Raw genomic sequence first — 19,773 nt, 5'->3', positions numbered from 1 at the left:
CTGGCCTCCGGGCCGCGGTCACGTGGGCGCCTCGGCAGCCAATCCCAGGGCCGGCCCGGGAGGCGGGGTGGGAGGGGGCGACGTCAGCGGCGCCGCGGGAGGGGGAGGCGGGGCGGGAGCGCGACCCCGAGCATGTGCAGAGCGCCGCCGGCCCCCCCCGCCCCCCGAGGCTCCGGCGGCGGTTTCGCGGAGCCCCTCCCCCGGCGGGCGTTTCCAGGCCCCCCGGCGCTTCCCGGCATGCCTCGCTCTCTCCCCGCGCATGCGCCCTTGGCGGGGGAGGCGCGATGGCGGCGTTGGCGGCGGGGTTGTCGGCGGGGTCCTGCTCCGCCTCGTCGGGGGGTCCCGGGGGGGCGGCGCCGGGGGGGCGGCTGGTGCTGGAGACCCTGGCGGGGCTGCTGCGGGGGGGCGCGCAGGCGGGGACCCCCCCGGAGACGCCGCGAGGCCTGGCCGGGCTGCTGCGCTGCGCCAGGGAGGCCGGCGGGGGAGGGGGCGCCCAGGTGAGAGAGAGAGAGAGAGACCCCCCCCCAGGAGGGGGGAGGGGGCAGCAAGAGCACCGGGGGGGCCACTCCCCCCGCCCCCCCCATGATGGGTCCCCCCCTGGAGTGGCCTTTCCCCCGGGGGGGGCAGCAAGAGCACCGGGGGGGCCACTCCCCCCGCCCCCCCATGATGGGTCCCCCCCTGGAGTGGCCTTTCCCCCGGGGGGGGCAGCAAGAGCACCGGGGGGGCCACTCCCCCCGCCCCCCCATGATGGGTCCCCCCTGGGAGTGGCCTTTCCCCCGGGGGGGGCAGCAAGAGCACCGGGGGGGCCACTCCCCCCGCCCCCCCCATGATGGGTCCCCCCCTGGAGTGGCCTTTCCCCCGGGGGGGGGAAGCAAGAGCACCGGGGGGGCCACTCCCCCCGCCCCCCCATGATGGGTCCCCCCTGGGAGTGGCCTTTCCCCCGGGGGGGGGGAAGCAAGAGCACCGGGGGGGCACTCCCCCCGCCCCCCCATGATGGGTCCCCCCTGGGAGTGGCCTTTCCCCCGGGGGGGGGAAGCAAGAGCACCGGGGGGGCACTCCCCCCGCCCCCCCATGATGGGTCCCCCCTGGGAGTGGCCTTTCCCCCGGGGGGGGTTCCTGCGCCCAGTGACCCCAAGGGAGGCTGTTCTCCCTCTGCACGTGGCGGGGGGGCACCCCCTTCGCGCCTCCTCCTCAGGGCGGGGTCCCCGGGCGCCCCTCGTTCTCCTGAGCATGAGCAGAGTGCGCTGCTCTCTGACAGGCTCCCTTGTCTCCCTCCAGGCGCCGCCCACCCTGGGGGGGCTGGTGAGCCTCAGCAACACGCGCCTGGGCTCCATCAAAACCCGGTGAGTAGCTGCCTCTCTCCCTCCCTCCCTCCCTCCCTCCCAAATGCCCCCAGGCGCTCTGGACTACAACTCCCAGCACCCCTTGCAGATTTTCTGGCAGTCCTTGGTCCTGGATTCTGGAGCTGCCATTCCTGCCTGGCAAGGGGCTGGGATAGATGACTCTGGGGGTCTCTTCTCACTGTACCAATTTCCCAGCACCCCCTTCCACAGTTTCTGGGAAACAGGGTGGCCGGGGTCTTGCAGCACCTCTCTAAAATTGGCGCGGCACTGTCGCCCATGGGCCGTGCTGGCTGGGGGGGGGGGGCTTGGAGGCCAGGTGCCTCAGGATGGGGACCCAAAGGGGCATCTAGTCCAACCCCACCACCCGCAGGCTACTGGGACCTTTTTCTCTTGACACATCATCGTCTGGCCAGGGTTGGTTTGGATGACCCTTGGGGGCCCCTTTCAGCCCTCCGGTGCTCTGATTCTGCCCTGCTTTTTCTTCTCCCTGCAAAGGTTTGAGGGCCTCTGCCTCCTCTCCCTGCTGGTGACCGAGAGCTCCACAGAAGCCTTCAGCCAGAACTGCCTGGGCTGGCTGCGCAGCCTGCAGCACCTCATTCAGGTGAGGGGGGGCGCCAGTGCCCCCCACCCGCTTTGCCTCCCCCCAGGCCCAAGAGCTCCACAGCTGCACCCACCAGTAGAAGCCCAGGAAGGCTGGGTGGGTCGGATGTTTTGGGTGCCTTAATGCTCCTTTTGGGTGGGAGGTGTTGGCAGAGGAAGGCTGCCCCCCCAAGTAACCTCATTTCTTCTCCTCCCCCCCCCCCCAAGTCTCAGGATCCGCCCCCCACGATGGAGCTGGCCGTCCTCATCCTCCGTGACCTGCTGGAGTATTCCTGCCAGATCCCTGAGCTGGCACGAGACATCGGCACCAACCACATCCCGGGGCTGCTCACCTCCTTGCTGGCTCTCAAACCCGAGGTGAGACCCCCAACCCACCCTGCTTGGGGAGCTGGGGGGGCCTGCATCCCCCCCCCATGTACATGTCTGAAGGCATAACACAAAACCCACAAATTGAATGAATGAATAATTTTTAGTATGGCAAAACAGCCAGCTTGGGAAAACCCGAAATTCAACATAATGCTTACAAAAATATTAAAACAGTCAAAATGGAATTTAACAATCGGTGAGCTCGTTACATGGATGCACCCCCCAAAATGTGACTCCCCCCCCCCCTTACGTAAGAAGCTCAGAGCCTGGCTGGGTGAGATTCCAGTGGCCAAAGACCTCTTCGCACCGAGGGGTTGAAGTAGACTGCCTCTGCAGCTGGAGGCTCCATGAGGACAGAAGAGCCCGGCTCTTGATAGGCCAAGGCAGCCAACCAAGTGCCCATTAGGGGAAACCCGGGCTCAGGATTCGAATGCCAGAGCAGCTCCCCCTCCTGCGTGTTCCAGTATTTGGTGTTTAGAAGCATTTATTGGCCGTGGAGGCAGAGCACAGCCACCAGCAGCCCTCTTCTCCTCCACTAATTTGACCAGGCCTCTTCTATTGGGGGGGCCATCTCTGCCTCTTGTGGCAGGGAGTTCCGCAGTGCAACGAAGCATGGCTCTCATCCCTCCTGGATCTCCCCGCATCTGGCTTCTTGGGCTGTCTCCCACCGGCTCTGGTGTTACAAGAGAGGAAACTTTTCTCTAACCCTTTTCTCTTTTCTGCCCCCCCCCCTTTGCCTCCCCCGGGACTCTTCCCAGTGCCAGATTTCCACCCTGGAAGGAAGCAAGGCCTGCATGCTGTTTTACCCCAGGGCATGTGGCTCTTTGCGGGTAAGTCTTCTGTTTCGGGGGGCAGAGGAGCAGCACTGGGTTGCAGAAGCCCCACTGATCTCTCCCCCCATCCTTTTTTCCCTGCCCCCAGGGCAAACTGGCGGCCTATTTCCTGGCCCGTGTGGATGCAGAGACACCTCACCTGCAACAGGTAAAAACCAACCTCTCTTGCCTTCCCTTCAGCTGTGCAGGGACCCCCACCTTGTGGTTTAAACTGGGAAACTCCCCTGGGGGCAGGGGGTGGTTGTGGGACCTGGGAAGAGCCCCAGAGCAGGTGGATCAGGCCAGAGGGGCCCAGCATCCCGTCCTCCCCACACCTGGCCGACCAGGTGCCCCCAAGGGGAAGAATCCCACCAGCAGGGCCTGAATGACCCAGTCAGAAGCTTCGTAGTTATTTTATAATTCACATTTATCGTTCCCCAAGCTGGCGTACGCAGCTCGCCCACTTAAGCCCTAGAACAATGAGGTAGGCCAGGCTGAGAGAAGCCTGTGACTGGCCCCCAAGGTCACCCCCACCAAGCTTCATAGCAGCGGGGTGGGGTGGGGGTTGAACCCGGGTCTCCCAGGCCCTCCACCTCCTTGAATCCCCAGGAGAACTGGGGATTTGAACCCAGGACTCCTTGGGATCCCTTCCCTCTTTCCCCTTGTGGGCTGCCCCACTGATGCTCTGCCTCCTCCTCCTCCCCCCAGCTGGCCTGCGACTGCTACGCCCTCCTGCCCTCTCTGGGCGCCGGCTTCACGCAGGGGCTCAAGTACACCGAGTGCTGGGGGCAGCAGGCCCACTGCCTCCTGGCCACGCTCCACAGCCTGCTGGGGACGCTCTACGAGGGAGCAGAGACAGGTGCATCTCCTCATGCTTTTAATGCTGATATTGCTCTTACTTTGGGGGAGGGGGTTAGCAGGGCTCGGAATTCGCCAGGCGCATTTTGCACCTGGCTGTCGGCTGCTTGCGACGATGGCGCCTTGACAGCTCCACCCTCGGGGATCCTTGGAGCCGGGCTGTTTTCTCACACTGTGACACCGATTGTATGGTCGGCGGTTCGAATCTCTACGGCGGGGTGAGCTCCCGTCGTTCGGTCCCAGCTCCTGCCCACCTAGCAGTTCGAAAGCACCCCTAAGTGCAAGTAGATAAATAGGTACAGCTTTATAGCGGGAAGGTAAACGACATTTCCGTGTGCTGCGCTGGTGCTGGCTCGTCAGCTGCAGCTTCGTCACGCTGGCCACGTGACCCGTGTCTTCGGACAGCGCTGGCCCCCGGCCTCTTAAGTGAGATGGGCGCACAACCCTAGAGTCAGACACGACTGGCCCGTAAGGGCAGGGGTGCCTTTACCTTTACCTTTATTTTTATCTGTAAAATGAGGGAGGAAGGTGGGATATAAATATTATTATTATTTTATTCCATTTATGTACCACTCTTCATCGTAAGATCTCAGGGCAGTTCGCAGAAAATGCAGGATCAAAACAAGTCAATAAGTAAAACCGAACAGCAAAACAGTAACCTCCCCCTTTCCACAGACTCATTTAAATAGCTGTAGAATATTAATCTGCCAAAGGCCTGGCTTAAGAGGAATGTTTTCGCCTGGCGCATAAAAATTAATTATTATTATTATTATTATTTGTACCCCGTCCATCTGGCTGGGCTTCCCCAGCCACTCTGGGCAGCTTCCAACAAAGATTAAAAATACATTAAAATGTCACACATTTAAAACTTCCCTGAATTTATTTAGTTATTAATAAAACAAAAAAAAAATTGCAGGTAAATTGGTCCCAGATTTCCTAAGGCTTTCCTGTACCAAGAGCAACACCTTGAACTCGATTCAGTTGCAAATTTGCAGGCAGTGGAGGTGTTCCCTGCCGATAAGACCTCCCTCCTGTCAGCAATTGTGCTGCAGCATTCTGCACCAACAGCAGCTTCCGGATCAAGTGCGAGGGAAGCCCCACATGGGGGGGGGGGTGCAAACTAAGCCCCAGCCAGGAGGCTCTTGTTTTGCAGCGGCCATATTCCCAGCAGACCTCACGTCATGCCCCCCTTCGGCTAATTTGAGGCCGGGGCGTCTCCTGCCCTTGAGGGAGCAATTAAGATAAGTGCTTTGTTGACGAGCCAATTTGACGTGTTGTGCGGAACCCGCATGACGGAAACAGGACCAGTGATGGATGTTGACGGCAGAGGAGACGGGCAAAATCCCAGACCGCTGTCTGTTGTGATCATTGCGTTTCAGCCCCACTGCTCAGCCCAAATTCCCCTTTCCTGGCCGTCTGGCTGCAGCTGGAAGCCCAAAGGAACTCCTTCCCCAGAGGAAGAGCGAGCAAAAGTCTGGGCCGTTGGCCTGCCTTCCTGCATTGCGGGGGCTGGACTAGATGACCCCTGGCATCCCTTCCAAGTCCTCCATTCTATGATTCTGTATAAGCAAGAGTCCTTAAGTTTCTACTCAGCGTGGTAGAAGTTTTTCTCCCATGAACAGCCCACTAAACCTGCTGCTCCACAGATAAATATGTGGACAGATTTTATTGAGAACTGAATTGACTCCCCCCCCCACTGTTTTTTCCTTTTCTTTTCATTTTTTAGAGTTGAGTATTGTATTCTCAGTTGATTTCTGTGCCTTCCTCCCTGTTGTCTCTCCATTTTATTTAATTTATTTCTATATGCTTTTTTTATCTGCTGCACTTATGACTTTTACTGTATTGCCTATGAGCTTGTATTAATAAAATTAAAACATTAAAATACTGTCCTTGTGGTCCAGTATTTTAAAAGAGCTTGCAGTGGCTCTTCTACCGTCTTTTATGGGGGGGGGGCATCTTTTAATTGCAAGAAGCACCCTCTTACCTCAGTCTAAGAGGGCCAAGCAATATATCCATATATCATCCAAAACTGGTTTGAAGCCCATATTGTGATACAGGTTTCGTAATTTTTGACCTGGTAATATATCACAAATCCTGGTGTGTGTTATGCAAAAATCACAACGAAGGAGAAACCATGAAGCCGGTCAGTACCTCTATATAGCACCATCTAAGTGTCAGAGATTGTGATGCATCAGTATATCGCAAGGTTTAGCTGGGGATGTACCGCGATGTTGAAAACCAGATACCGCCCAGCCCTCAAGCTCTTCCTTGAGATCAAAGATTCTTTGGGCAACATGTTCTTAATTTTTGTTCCTTATCGGCACTTTAAATGAGCGTCTTAGACCAGGGCAGTCCAACCTCTCAGATCGCAGAACCCGCAAGCCACACGCTGAATTAAATTTCCGTACTGTGAATGGAAAGGCCTGCCATATATTTAACATATGCGATTCATATACTTAATTAAATATATATCATTAAATAGAGTTCGTAGATTTAGCGTATTTAAACTGAACTAATACACAGATGTGTTTGGCTATAGGTCGGAATACAGATTTAATAAGTAAATATGCACAAAAAACAAATGTTTAAGTGCTTTAAGATGTGTGTTCTTGAATGTTGCCAAGTGCTGCACATTGGACCACCTTGCAGGCCACTTTAGAGCTGTCCTTTGTTCTGCAGGTTGGGACAGATGACCTTTGGGGGTCCTCTTCCACCTCTGCAACCAGACCTGATGGGTTCTCTCTCCCCCCCTTCTTCCTCCTCCTCCAGATCCCCTGCACTACGAAGGGCCTGGCGTGGAGATCCTGCTCCCGACCCCCGAAGATGGAGAGGTGAACTTCATCCTCCACCTGAAGCATCGCTTCTCCGGACTGGCCAAATGCCTCTGCCAGATGCTCAGGTCAGGGGCCCCTCTCTCCCCCCCCCCGCCTTTCCAGCCTTGCCGCTGTACTTGAGACCCCCCTCCCCCTAAAACAAGCACTTCATTTGCCGTTCCAGTAACGACTTTGTGGCTCCCGTCTCCGTCCCAGTTCAAGACATCCTGGACCTCGTTTGCCGCGCCCTCAACATCTCCACAAAGAACATTGTGAGTAGCCATGGGGGCAGCGTTGGGGTCAGGGTGGGGCGGGCAGGTCCCCGAGCCGAGGGGGCACACAACTGAGAAGATCCACTGTGGAGAAGATCTCTTCTGGGGGTGCCCAGTGCCTCACTCAGGGCATCGTAGTACCAAAGATGACCAGAGGCTGGCAGTGCCTGTCTCAGCAAAGCCCCTCTCGGCTGCTCCTGTGCTTATGTTGGCCCCAGAATCATCATCATCATAATTATAATTATTAATTATACCCCGCCCATCTGGCTGGGCCTCACCAGCCACTCTGGGCAGCCTCCAACAGAATATTAAAATACAATAACCTATTAAACATTAAAAGCTTCCCTAAACAGGGCTGCCTTCAGATGTCTTCTAAAAGTCTGGTAGTTGTTCTTCTCTTTGACATCTGGCGGGAAGGCGTTCCACAGGGCGGGTGCCACCACCGAGAAGGTCCTCTGCCTGGTTCCCTGTAACTTGGCTTCTCTCAGGGAGGGAACTGCCAGAAGGCCCTCGGCGCTGGACCTCAGTGTCCGGGCTGAGCAATGCGGGTGGAGACGCTCCTTCAGGTATCCTGGGCCTTTGAGGCCATTTAGGGCTTTCAAGGTCAGCACCAACACTTTGAGTTGTGCTCGGAAGAGCTTTAGAGCTGGGAGGGGCCCCCAGGGCCCTGCAGTGCAGGAACCTCAGCTAAAGCATCCAAGACGATGGGCCTCTTCGCTTCTTCTGGAAAGCCACCAAGGAAGGGGAGCCCCCCTCCCTCCAAGGGAGCCCCCTCCCCTCTCCAACAGCTCCTTCCCTCAGGAAGTGCGTAGTAGGGACCTCCTCCTTCCTTCCAACCTGGACCAAAGAGGGCAGCGTAAAGATTAAATGAAAAATGGGGCTTGTGTGTTATTGGAAGGTAGAATTCCAGGGCAAGGGGAACCCCCTATGTAGTTTTAATTCCTCCCTCTAATTTGACCTTTTGTGTCCAGTGCAGTAGCAAACAGGTGTGCTCCTTGAATAGCTGTTTTGTACATGGATGCATGCTTTATTTATTTATGGGGGAGGAAATATAAATGAATTACAAGCTTACATTTAAGGAATAACAAAGTATAGCAGAATTATAATTATATGTTGCTGTAATGCGTTAATGCCATATGCATATGTGTACGTAAAACCCACATATGTACATGTTACATCGTCGAAATTATTATTATGACAATTGTTGTTTCTTTTGTAATGGGTGTGTATACACACACACACACACACACACACACACACACATCTCTCTCTCTCTCTCTCTCTTGCTTGAAAACTTATCCCTTAAGGCAGTGATGGAGTGATGGCCAAACTTGGCCCTCCGGATGTTTTGGGACTACAACTCCTATCATCCCTGACCACTGTTCCTGTTAGCTAGGGATGATGGGAGTTGTAGACCAAAAAGAGCTGGAGGGCCAAGTTTGGCCAGGGCTGCCTTAAGGGATCATGAAGATTAGTAGAATTGTTCTTGACTGCTATGCCTATGGCTATTGCTATTATTATTATTACTGCGTACAATAATGCTAGAAAAAATAATGCAGCCTAGTAGACAGATTCATCCAGTGACCTTGGTCACTTTATAATGGGGGGGGGGGAAGTGGGGGTGTTGCTGCTCCCTTCCGCCCCTGACCCCCCCTCCCTTCCAGAGCTGGTTTGGTGACGGCCCCCTGCGGATGCTCCTCTTGCCCTCCGTCCACCTGGAGGCCCTGGACCTCCTTTCGGCGCTCATCTTGGCGTAAGTCCGGGGAGGGGAGAGGGCGTTGGGAACCCCCACCGGGCTCCACATCCCACCCCCAGCCCTGGCTCTCCCTTCTCCGACGCCCCCCTCCTCTCGCTTTCCCTTTGCAGGTGCGGCCCCCGCCTGGTGCGCTTTGGGGCCACCTTCTGCCGCCTCTTCCCCCAGGTCCTGACCACCTGGAGCAGCGGCCGAGACCTCTTCCCCCCCGGGCAGGAGCGCCCCTACAGGTGTGTGGGGAGCTGAGGAAGGGGGGCCCTTGCTGCTCTGGGCCAATGTGTACCACCCCCCCCCGGGGGGGGCCTAGAGAAGGAGGGAGCAAGGCGGCGTGTTCGTGGTTCTCCCCACAACAGCCCTGCGAGGGAGTTTCGGCTGAGAAGCAGCTGCCAGCCCTTGAGGTCTCCCAGTGCACATCACAGCCAAGATGGGTGATCTGGCCCTTGACAGTCCTCATGGCGACGCCACACTGTCTCCCCCCCCCCAACAGCACCAGCTGTTGCCTCTCCTGCTTAGTCCAGCATTAGCGACGCCCCTGCAGGGTTGCCTGGGTCAGGCCTTCCTCTCTCTCGGCCTCTCCTCCTTCCTTGGAGGTTTTTAAGCAGAGGTCAAGTGGTCCAGGGTTCTCTAGCTGCGATTCCCGGGTTCCAGGGGGTTGGGCTGGATGACCTTTGGGGCCCCCGTCCAATTCTGCATTGCCATGAAGCCAGCCCCAGGTGAGGTGTGGGGACTGCCAGGCTGCCCCCTCCTCCAGCTCCTCTTCCTTCCTCCTCAGTGCGGTGCGGACTCGGCTCTACGAAGTCCTGGATCTGTGGGTCCAGACGGCTGGGGCGGCCTGTGGCATCCTGCAGGGACCCAGGACCCAGAGCGAGGCCCTGCTGGGTCACCTGATCAGCGACATCAGCCCCCCGGCCGACACCCTCAAGGTGAGCCCCCCCCCCCATGAAGAAAGAAGTATTGGAAAGGGAAAAGAAAATGAAGGACCACGAGATGCTGCAGGAAATATTGTTGAACAGAGAGTGCAGCTGATAGTTTGGTGTACTGACTTGACTGGTAGTTTTAAATAATTATATTTTCATCTAGTGCATGGAAAATATTCCTCCTTTTGTAATTTTTGCTAATATTTCCCCGTTTCTTCTTTCTTTCTTTCTTTCTTTCTTTCTTTCTTTCTTTCTTTCTTTTTCTTTCTTTCTTTCTTTCTTTTTCTTTCTTTCTTTCTTTCTTTCTTTCTTTCTTTCTTTCTTTCTTTCTCTCTCTCTCTCTCTCTCTCTCTCTCTCTCTCTCTTCCTCTCCCTTTATCTCTTATTTTTTTCTGCTTCTTTTCCTTGTTTTGCATCTTAGGTAGCTGCAATTTGGTTGTATTAGGAGAAAATCTCAAATTGAAATTTGATACGAATGAAGTATTTTAGCTGCACTGATGAATTCTCTCCCCCACCCCTCCCTCCTGGCCTCCGGTTTAAGGCCTCTCTCCCTCTTTTTAAAATAATAACAATAATTACTATTTTGTCATTTGTACCCCATCCATCTGACTGGGCTGCCCCAGCCACTTCTGTGGCCTCCAGCAACTATAAAAGTGTAATAAAACATCCAAAACTTCCCCATCCCCTTCCTCTCTGCCCCCGTCCAGATGCGGGACAGCCGGCCGGCCTCGGACCTGAAGCCCAGCGCCCCCAAGAAGCCCAAGCTGTCTGACCTGGGCACTTTGGGGTCCTTGCACCCCAAGCAGGACTCCCAGGCCAACAGCAGCACCTGCCTGGCCGCCTTGCGAGGTGAGGAAACCTGTAGCTGAGCAGCGGGGTGGAGAGGGGGCCGGGCCTGGGGCTCTGCTTCCTCCAGTCCCACTCACCCCAAACTCATCCTACCCCCCGAACTCTTCTCTACCCCCCCCCCAGGCCTGAGCCGTGCCGTCCTCCTGACTGGAAGCCTGATGAAGGAGCAGGTCCACAAGGTGAGGGGTCTATGGGGTAGCCCTGGGGGACTTGGGGGTCTGGGCTACCAGGCGAGGGGGGGGGGTGGAGTGCCAGTCCTGGCGGCCGAGCCCAGCTCTTGGTTTCCGGAGAGAGCCTTCCCCTCGCAGCGCTGTGGTGGTTGGCCGGTGGCGTCTCTGCCCCAAGGAGCTTTCAGTGCGGGAAAATGAGACAGAGAAGTTTGAGGAAGACGAGGGGAAGGAGAAGGAGAATTTCAAAGGAGATCTGTGATCATTATTACTATGTTCGAATCTGTTTGTTGATTTCAGTCCTGTTGAATAGTTTCTTTAATCAATGGCTCTTTTATTCTCTTTGTGAAGCTGCTTCAAGGTTGACTTGTTTACAGTCAGGTGGTGTAGAAATTTTATGAAATGAAAAAAATAAGCTGACCAGCCGCTTTGTTGTTGGGGGGGGGGGTTGGTCACAACAACCTGAAGCGACATTTTTAATTGTTAAATTTATACCCCTCCCTCAGTTGGAGAGGCGAGAGGGCACTTCCAGCATAAAACACAAGATACAGGATAGAATGATAGACAGAACAGGGCAGGGAGCCTGTTGGTTGACCATCTGCCTCCTTTTCCTCATGGTGGGGGCTAGGGAACCCCCATTCCGCCACAAGGGTCAGGAGGATCCCCCAAACTGTCTTGCGTGTCTCCCCACCCCCACCCCAAAAAGCAACTTCTCTTGATCTTCCTCCCCACAGAGGCTGCAGGAGCTGGTGGTCCCTCTGCTCATCCGCCTGGCTCAGGCCGAGACCCCCCCGGGGTCCCCCTACGCCAGCGCCCCCTGCCGCAGGGAGCTGCACCGCCTCCTGCTGGCGCTGGTCCTGGCCCCCCCGCCCTCCTGGCCGCCCCCTTTCCACTGCGCCCTCCGCTTGTTCAGCCAGGGGCGCACAGACCCCAACCTCCAGGTGAGTCTCTCTCTTTCCCCCAACACCCACTTGGGGTTTGGCCCAAAGGGAAGCCGGGGAGCAGGGCAGGAAGGGAAGAGCCCCCTCCCCACCTTGGCCATCTCCCCCCCCCCCACCTGGAGGGCCTAGTCTCTGCATAGCAGGTAGACTGCCTCGCAGCCTGGAGGTTCCTCCTTCGCCAGCCCATCCGTCCATCCTCCTCTCCCCCTTCGCCAGTCCTTGGAGGCAGGACGTCAGCCCCCCCGGCTGGGCCCTGTTAAATGTTTTCTAAAAGAATTGCTTTACTTTATTCATAAATAATACAGGGTGGTTTTTAATGTTTTGAGTTTTTAATGTTTTAATATTTTGTTGAAAGCCGTCCAGGAGTGGCTGGGGCAATGCGGTCAAATGGGCAGCATATACATAATACAGGTGAAACTAGAATATCGTGGAAAAGTTCCTTTAGTTCAGTCATTCAACTTCAAAGGCGAAACTAATATATGAGATCGACTTACGACATGCAAAGCGAGATGTGCTTCTGCTTCTCAGGGGTCCAATCCTGCTCGATTTGCAATCCTTGTTTTGCTGATTTCCTTGAATATTCTCATTTTCTGAGATTGTTAATTTGGGGTTTTCATCAGCTGTACGCCATGATCATCGCAATGATAGCAAATCAAGGCTTGACAGATCTCGCTTTGTATGTCACGAGTCTATCTCATTTATTAGTTTCACCTTTCAAGTTGGACTACGGAAATCAAGGAACTTTTCCACAATATTCTAATTTTTCGAGTTTCACCTGTAATAATATTATTATTAGAAAGTAAACCAAGGTAAGGCAGTAACTGCTACAGCTGGTTGGAAGCAGCTTAAGGTTGGGCTCGGATCCTTGAGCTTGTTGCTCCAGAGCAGCACAGAAAAGGCCCACTCCCCCCCCCCCATAAGCCTGTGGGGCTGCTGCTTTAGTAGGTTTTCTTTTGCAAGAAGGTGGGGGTGAGTTGTAGCTGCCACAAACCCAGTTTCTTCCCTCCGTTCAGCTAGAGTAGGAAATGGCCTTTTCTCCCATTCGAAACCATTTATATGTTAGCTGTAGCAATGAGGTTGAGGGTTATTTCTCTTTCATTTTCTGGAATAATAATAATAATAATAATTATTATTATTATTATTATTATTATTATTATTATTTATTTATTTATTTATACCCCACCCATCTGGCTGGGCTTCCCCAGCCACTCTGGGTGGCTTCCAAAAAAATACTAAAATAGCGTAATACATCAGGTCCTGAGGGTGTAAGATATCCCGGCATGTCAGATATATTGCCCTGCACCGATTTCTGGAATATTTCTTTTTGGGAACAATTCTGAAAGACGTGTGCCTCCTCTGCTTTATTTAATTCTGGTCTCCAGCATTTGTCTGCTCCTGACTGGCATATTGAGTTCAGTCTATACGGTGCTCAAATACCTTTCATAGGCAGTTTTGAAATAGTTCTCCTTTAGCCCAGCTCCCTGGATTTCCTGCCTGTTCTCTGACCTGAATCTCCCTCACCCCCTTTTCTCTCTATGTCTCCTGCTTCTGATCTAAGCTCAGTCCAAAACTCTTCCTTTTATGCAGATGGGAGATACATTTCCCGTTTGTCCTCTCCCTCCATTTCCCCGTATCTGTGCATCAGAAAGGAGATCGCACCTCTAACCGTGCTGTAATTATTTGCATAGTTTTAATGGGTGGGTGTATAGCTTTAATTCTGTGGGTGTTTAATCATTTTTTAATTGTTGTTTCTCCCCCACCCCCTTAAGTTTTCAGACTGCTCTCATTTTTATCTGCTAAATGAAATTGAGTCCCGTTAGGTGTAAATAACTATATCACGTGTGAATAAGGATATAACGTTATCTGTGTTTTCTGCTTTCGTCTTGTATTTTTATGTTGTGAACGGCCCGGAGATCAGCGGATGAAGGGCGGTTTGCAAATTAAAAGTTATAATAGTAATAAGAAAAATGTAAGAATGAACATGAAAATAATTTGGCATTTATTTTCCTCCTCCCTCTGCAGGTCTCTTCCTTCTGCACAGAGGCCCTGGCTGTCTGCAACGCTCTCCTGCACCCCCGGGTGCCCTCCCTGCAGCTCCCTCTGGCCGCCCCCCCAGGGGGTCCCCAGGCCCCCCCTCCGGGCCCCTCGGAGCTCTCCCCCGCCCTGGCCTCGCCCTTCCGCCCGGCGCCCCCGGCCCCCTTCTCGGCCCCCCGCCTCCTCCTCCCTCCCCCCGCCTCCTCGGCAGCCAACCCCCTGGGGCTGCCCCCCCCAGGCCTGGCCTCCCCCGCCCAGCTGCCCCCCCGCCTAGCCCCCGAGGAGCCCTCCCTGCCCACGTCCCCCGGGGCGGCCGAGGCGGCTCTGGGCGCCAAGCTGCGCCGCTCGGTCTTTGTCCACTACGACAAGGAGGAGGAGGAGGACGTGGAGATCTCCCTGGAGAGCGACTCGGACGACTCAGTGGTTATTGTGCCCAAGGGGCAGCTTGGCAAGGGCCCCGGGAGCGCCATGGTAGTGGCGGCCACCGCAGCCCAGGTCCCCACCCCGCCCGCTCCTCCGCCGGCCCCGCCGGCCCCCCCTTCCCCCCCGCCAACCTCCGAGGAGACCCCTCCGGAGCCGCTTGCCCCGCCCCTCTCCCTGGGTGTCCCTCTGCCCCCTGCCCCCGCTGCTGTCCTGGCGCTGCCCGCCTCCCCTTCCCCCGCAGCCATGGACCCCCCGTTCCCCGCCTTGGTGGAAGAAGACCCCACCGTCATCAACATCAACAGCAGCGAGGAGGAAGAGGACGATGAAGACGACTACCCGGAGGACGAGGAATACTTTGAAGAGGATGAGGAAGAGGTGCACTGGGAGGCAGGGGCCGGTTAGACGGGCCGCATGTTAATTCTTATTTTTTATTATGATGGCCAGGCAGCGAAGAGGCAGGGCTTGTGGGGCGGGAGGTGCTGTGACCCTGTGGGTCAAATTCATCCCTGCTTTCCCCCCGGGGTAAGAACTTCACCACCACCAGGACATTACCCAGGTAGAGGGAACACCTTTACATAAAACATGGAACCAAGGAAATAAGTCCAGCAGCCCCGTTAGGGACCCGGTTTATTATCTGCTCTTGCAGTAGGACAGAGCTCAGCTTAACAGAGCTTACAGAGTAGCTGCAACTGGATCGCACGCAGAGAGCCATAAAACATCAAACATTTTTCAATGTACATTGAGAAGGGTCACAGGTCATGGGATGTAAAACACACATGGCTCCATGCCAGTCTTTACACCCCCAAGTGCTCAGTCCGTTTGGGTCTCAGTTGTCGCCCTTAGCAGGCCTTGGGCAGCCCCGCTCTCACTTCCCTCGTCCTGGGAAACTCTCGGGAAGCTTCAGGAAGATGCTGGATTGGCAGCTTGTGGAGCAGACTTAGGAAAAGATCACCATTGGCTGTTTCTGCCACTTTGGGGGTTAGATAGCAGTTTTAGTTTATGGCCTAGAGAGCACAAGGGTTGTAAAATGTCGGCACACAGGAGCCTCACAGAAGTCATTCCCTGATGGATTTCATCTTGAGATTAAATGCCGTTCATATTGAAATATTGTTTTTAAAATCAAAAACAGACACTTTGGTCTCTAATGTTGACATCACCCCCAAGCCACAGCTGTCAGCCCCACACCTGACGGGTGAAGACGGGGCTTGCTCTGGGCCCCGATTAGGGGTTGCGGGATGAGGGCAAGGGGCCCCTTGGCAGCCATGTTTCTTTCCGCCCTGGGTGGCAAGGGGTTGGGCTGCATGACCCTCAGCCGGGTCCCTCACAAGGTAGCAGGCTGCCCTTTGCTGGCGTTGGGTAGCTGCCCTTTGCTGGGTGCCCATCAGGCTGTGGTTCCTGCGCACCGGGGTCGGGCTGGATGGCCTTTGGGTGGCCCTCTCCCAACACTACAGTCCTGATTCTCTCCCACCCACCCTTTTTTTTTTTTGCTGGCCAGGAGGAAGAGTACGACGAGGAGGATGAGGAGTTTGGTGAGGATCTGGAGGAGGAAGAGGACGAGGAGTTTGACGAGGAGGAAGGCCTGACGGAGGAGGAAGAGGACGAGGAGGAAGGCCTGACAGAAGAGGAGGAGGAGGAGGAGGAGGAAGAAGGGGAGGAGGAGCGGAGGGTGCTGCCCTCACTGCCGCCCCCACTGCCGCCCCACCGGAGCGACGAGGAGCCGCCGGAGCTCTTGCCCATCAAGGACGAGCCCCCCAAGTTGGAGGAGGAGGAAGAGGAAGAAAACGAAGACGAAGAGGCGGCCGCCGGACTCCTGATGGAGGTGGACGAGGAAGCCTTCCACCCCCCAGAGGAAATGGCAGAGGAGGAAGAGGAAGGAGGCCGGCTGGAGCGGGACCCGGGGAAGGCAGAAGGCCAGGCGTCTCCTCTGCGGACGGCCGAAGGGCAGCCCCCCCTCCCCAGCGCGGCCCCCCTGCCCTCCGTGAAGCTGGAGGAGGAGCAGGGCGAGAAGCAGCCCCCCCAGGAGGAGCAGGAGGGTCCCGTGGCTGCAGCTGCCCCACGGACCACGACTCCACAGGGGCAGGAGGAAGAAGAGGAGGAGGAAGTGGTGGTGCATGAAGGGGGCCGGAGAGAGCCCGGAGGGGCGGCCCCCGAGGCTGCAGTGCTGCGGGCGGAGTCGGAGAAGCAGGAGCCGCCGCTGGGCGAGGAGGTGGGCATGAGGGGCAGGGCGGGAAGAGAGGGCATGGCTGCCCCCCCCTGCACATGTGGGGAAGAATATTCCTTCGTTAGCTGAACTCTGTATGGTGCATCTTCCACTCGGGGGCGATAGTGGAGCTCAGGGCGTGGCGTTGAAGTTCCAGGGGGAAAGGAAGCTGGGACGGCTCAGTCGGTAGAGCAGGAGACCCTTCATCTCAGGGTCCAGGGTTCAAGCCCCACGCTGGGCAAAAGATTCCTGCACTGCAGGGGGTGGGACTAGGTGCCCCCCCCCTCCGGAGGGTCCTTCCAACTTCTCAGTTCTATGACTCCATCATTCTAAGTATGAAGGCATTTCAGGTGGGGGTTTTTGTTTTGTTTGGTAAATTTGTAGACCCGTAGATCTCAGGGCTTTCACAGTGTAAAATTACAATCTAATAAGCGCAAAATGCATAATAAAAATCAGGACAATGATCCCTTGGGATCCCCTTCCAGATTCTCACAGTTCTCTGGTTCTGTCCTCTGTCCCGGGTCTGATCTTCTCCCCCCCCCCCAAGAAAGGGCAAAAGTGGGAGTGAAATTATATCAGTTTAGAGTTGGCTCTTCTCTGTTTCCAAATTAAGCTGTTTCTTTGACTTCTACACAGTGCTGCTTTCTATTTATTCATTTGTTTTGCTTCACAAAATCTCTTCGCTGATTGATTGTAGAGGGAAAAGCCTCGAAGCCAGAAAGGTTTTCTCAGTGAAACCACATAAAGATTTTATGAAGCAAATAAGTAAACCTCAAAGTGGTTTGCAAAAGGATGATGATGATGGTGGTGGTGATAAATTGTCAATCAGAAAAGTTTGCAGCAACAACATTTAGGCTTCTGAACAGTTAACACAGCAAAAAACCGAAAGCAGATCAGGAACTCGCATGTGCTTCGTAATGTGGGTTGTTGTCTGAAAGCAGTTTACCTGTGAGATCGCTTTGCCCCACCTGCTCCCACTTGGCCAGTTCAGCCGGCGGATCTGGCCCTGCTGCAGGCGCCGCACGACACCCGTTCTGCTTTTGTAAGAACTCTGGCAGCCCCTGCCCTTTGGAACTCCCCGCCTCTTGAGATCAAGCAGGCTTCTTTGCTGTACTCTTTATCAGCAACCGCTAAAACCATTCTGGTTTGGGAAGCCAGCAGGAGAACAATCCAGACAATCCTGGGTACACTTTGAATGGCAGAAAAAGTCCTCTCTGGGGCGGCGGGGAGTCTGGAGGGAGGGTGTGTCTAGGGCAGGTTCCCAAGTCTGGAGCTGGGATGGTTTATTGCCCGGGGGGGGGAGGTGTTGTGTGTTTTGCAGTCTCTCCAGCTTTGGAGGGAGCAGCGAGGGGTCTTGCAGTGGCAGCTGGGAACAATGGTCAGACCCCACCTGGGCCCAATTTTGGGCACCCCAGTTCCAGAAGGATATGGGTGAGAAGCTGGAAGGTGCGCAGAAGAGGGTGAGCAGGATTTTGAAGGGTCTGGAAACCAAGCCTTGTTTGTGCGGAACAGCTGGGGGGAGATGGAGATGTTTAGCCTGGAAAAGAGGAGACGTGAGAGCCGACTTCCAGTATCTGAAGGGTTGTCACAAGGAGCAAGCTTGCTATCTCCTGCTCTGCAGGGCAGGATCCGAACCCATGGTTTCAAATTCCAAGAAAGGAGATACTCAACGTTTAGGCTTGCCTGAGGGTAAGAGCCCATCAGTGGCAGAGCGACTCCCTCGGAAGGTTTTTTAATAGGTTGGATGGCCGCCTGTCAGCGATGCTTCAGCTGTGATTCCTGCATTTCGGGGGTTGGACTAGATGAGCCTTGGGAAGCCCACAATTCTGTGATTCTCTAAGGCCTGCATTCTGGGTTTGCTCTGTGTGTGTACGTCTTTTTTTAGATTGAGTGCCGAAATGCTGTCTTTTCCGCCAGTCTTCAAAACTTTGTTCAGCTAAGCGCCCTAATATATTTACTAGATGCCTTGTGGGGGGATACCTTCTGGTGGGTGTGGGGAGTTGTCATGCCACCTCAATGAAGTGACCCCACCTAATTCTCTTCCCCTGCAGGGCACAGAAGTGGATGAAACAGAAGCCATGTTGGCGGACTTTGTGGACTGTCCCCCAGACGAGGAGAAGGTGCCATCCGAACCCAGTTCCTGAGGGGGCGCTGGATCTGCCCTGGTCAACGGTGGTGGGTGAATTGGGGGCTGAGAAGGGGGGCGCTGTGATCCCTGAAACAGACGTTCCCCCTGTGCGCATCACTGCCTTCTGGACTGAGGAGCCTCAATATTCTATTTTTTATGTGTTTGTGTTTTGAGGGGAGGAAGGTTTTGGGTTTGTTTGTTTGTTTTTTTAATACAAAAGACATTCAATAAAATTTCTTTATACTGCATGTTCACTTTGGTTTGTGGTGCAGCTGGGGCAAAGGCAGCAGGGCGAATCGGACCCCGGGGGGGTCAAGGTGGAAGATTTATGCTTCTCCGGAGGGCTGAATGAACGAGAAAGGAGATTCCGACTGAACCTCAGAAGAACTTTCTTGACAGGAAGAGACTCCCTTGGAAGGTGATGGACTCTCCTTCAGTGGAGGTTTTTAAGCAGAGGTTGGTTGGTTGGCTGTCTGTCATGGATGCTTTCGTTGAGATTCCTGCTTTGCAGGGAATTGGACTAGATGACCTTTGGGAGTCAGGTTTTCCTGTGTGATCCAACACCTGCACACTTGATCAGTAGGCTGAGCCTTTTTGATATTGTCGCTCTGTGGAGTAAGAGGCTCCGCAGTTGAGCTTGGTGAGTGAAGGATCAGTTTCAGGTTCTGCAGCTAGCCGCCTGCCAGACGACCTCCCCTTGAATGCTGCATTTGGGTCGCTCATCAGTGTGAAGGGCACAAACCAACCAGATCAGCAGTAGAATCACCTCCAGTGGCCTAAAGGTGCTTCTCAATGTGTGTGTGTGTGATTGTGATACAAAATTTAATATAAAATATGTATAAAAAGTTAAAGGTACGGGCCAGTCTTGCCAGACTCTTGGCAGCGCTGTCCGCAGACACTTCCGGGTCACATGGCCAGCGTGACAAGCTGCATCTGGCGAGCCAGCGCAGCACACGGAACGCTGTTTACCTTCCCGCTGGTAAGCGGTCCCTATTTATCTACTTGCACCCAGGGATGCTTTCGAACTGCTAGGTTGGCAGGCACTGGGACCGAACGACGGGAGCGCACCCCGCTGCGGGGATTCGAACCGCCGACCATGCGATCGGCAAGTCCTATGCGCTGAGGTTTTACCCACAGCGCCACCCGCGTCCCGAAAATATGTATAGGTCATACCTAGTAATATATATAACTGAATACTTAGCAATCATTTTTATTTGTACTTACACATTCTTTAGGCAATTCTACACACATCCCCCCGTCAAAAAAAATAACGACAAGTGTCCCTATTGAGATTAAT

The 19,773-nt window shown here is 54.8% G+C and overlaps 1 protein-coding gene across 1 annotated transcript; it reads left to right on the top strand.

Annotated features, from left to right (window-relative positions):
- The first annotated feature begins 390 nt into the window (after nt 1-390).
- On the top strand, nt 391-18,724 carry PELP1 (proline, glutamate and leucine rich protein 1). Its single transcript, XM_053361275.1, has 18 exons — nt 391-497; nt 1,279-1,343; nt 1,839-1,944; nt 2,151-2,300; nt 3,068-3,139; nt 3,231-3,290; nt 3,830-3,980; nt 6,749-6,878; nt 6,977-7,064; nt 8,729-8,817; nt 8,931-9,047; nt 9,590-9,740; nt 10,442-10,583; nt 10,707-10,762; nt 11,485-11,691; nt 13,714-14,523; nt 15,644-16,354; nt 18,400-18,724. Exons 4-18 carry the CDS (start codon nt 2,172-2,174, stop codon nt 18,490-18,492), a joined length of 3,006 nt encoding a protein of 1,001 aa, XP_053217250.1. The 5' UTR covers nt 391-497; nt 1,279-1,343; nt 1,839-1,944; nt 2,151-2,171; the 3' UTR covers nt 18,493-18,724.
- Nucleotides 18,725-19,773: the final 1,049 nt, after the last annotated feature.

This window comes from Podarcis raffonei, chromosome 13, assembly GCF_027172205.1.
Source record: "Podarcis raffonei isolate rPodRaf1 chromosome 13, rPodRaf1.pri, whole genome shotgun sequence".
NCBI lineage: Eukaryota > Metazoa > Chordata > Lepidosauria > Squamata > Lacertidae > Podarcis > Podarcis raffonei.
This window is presented reverse-complemented; position numbering and strand designations above follow the sequence as displayed.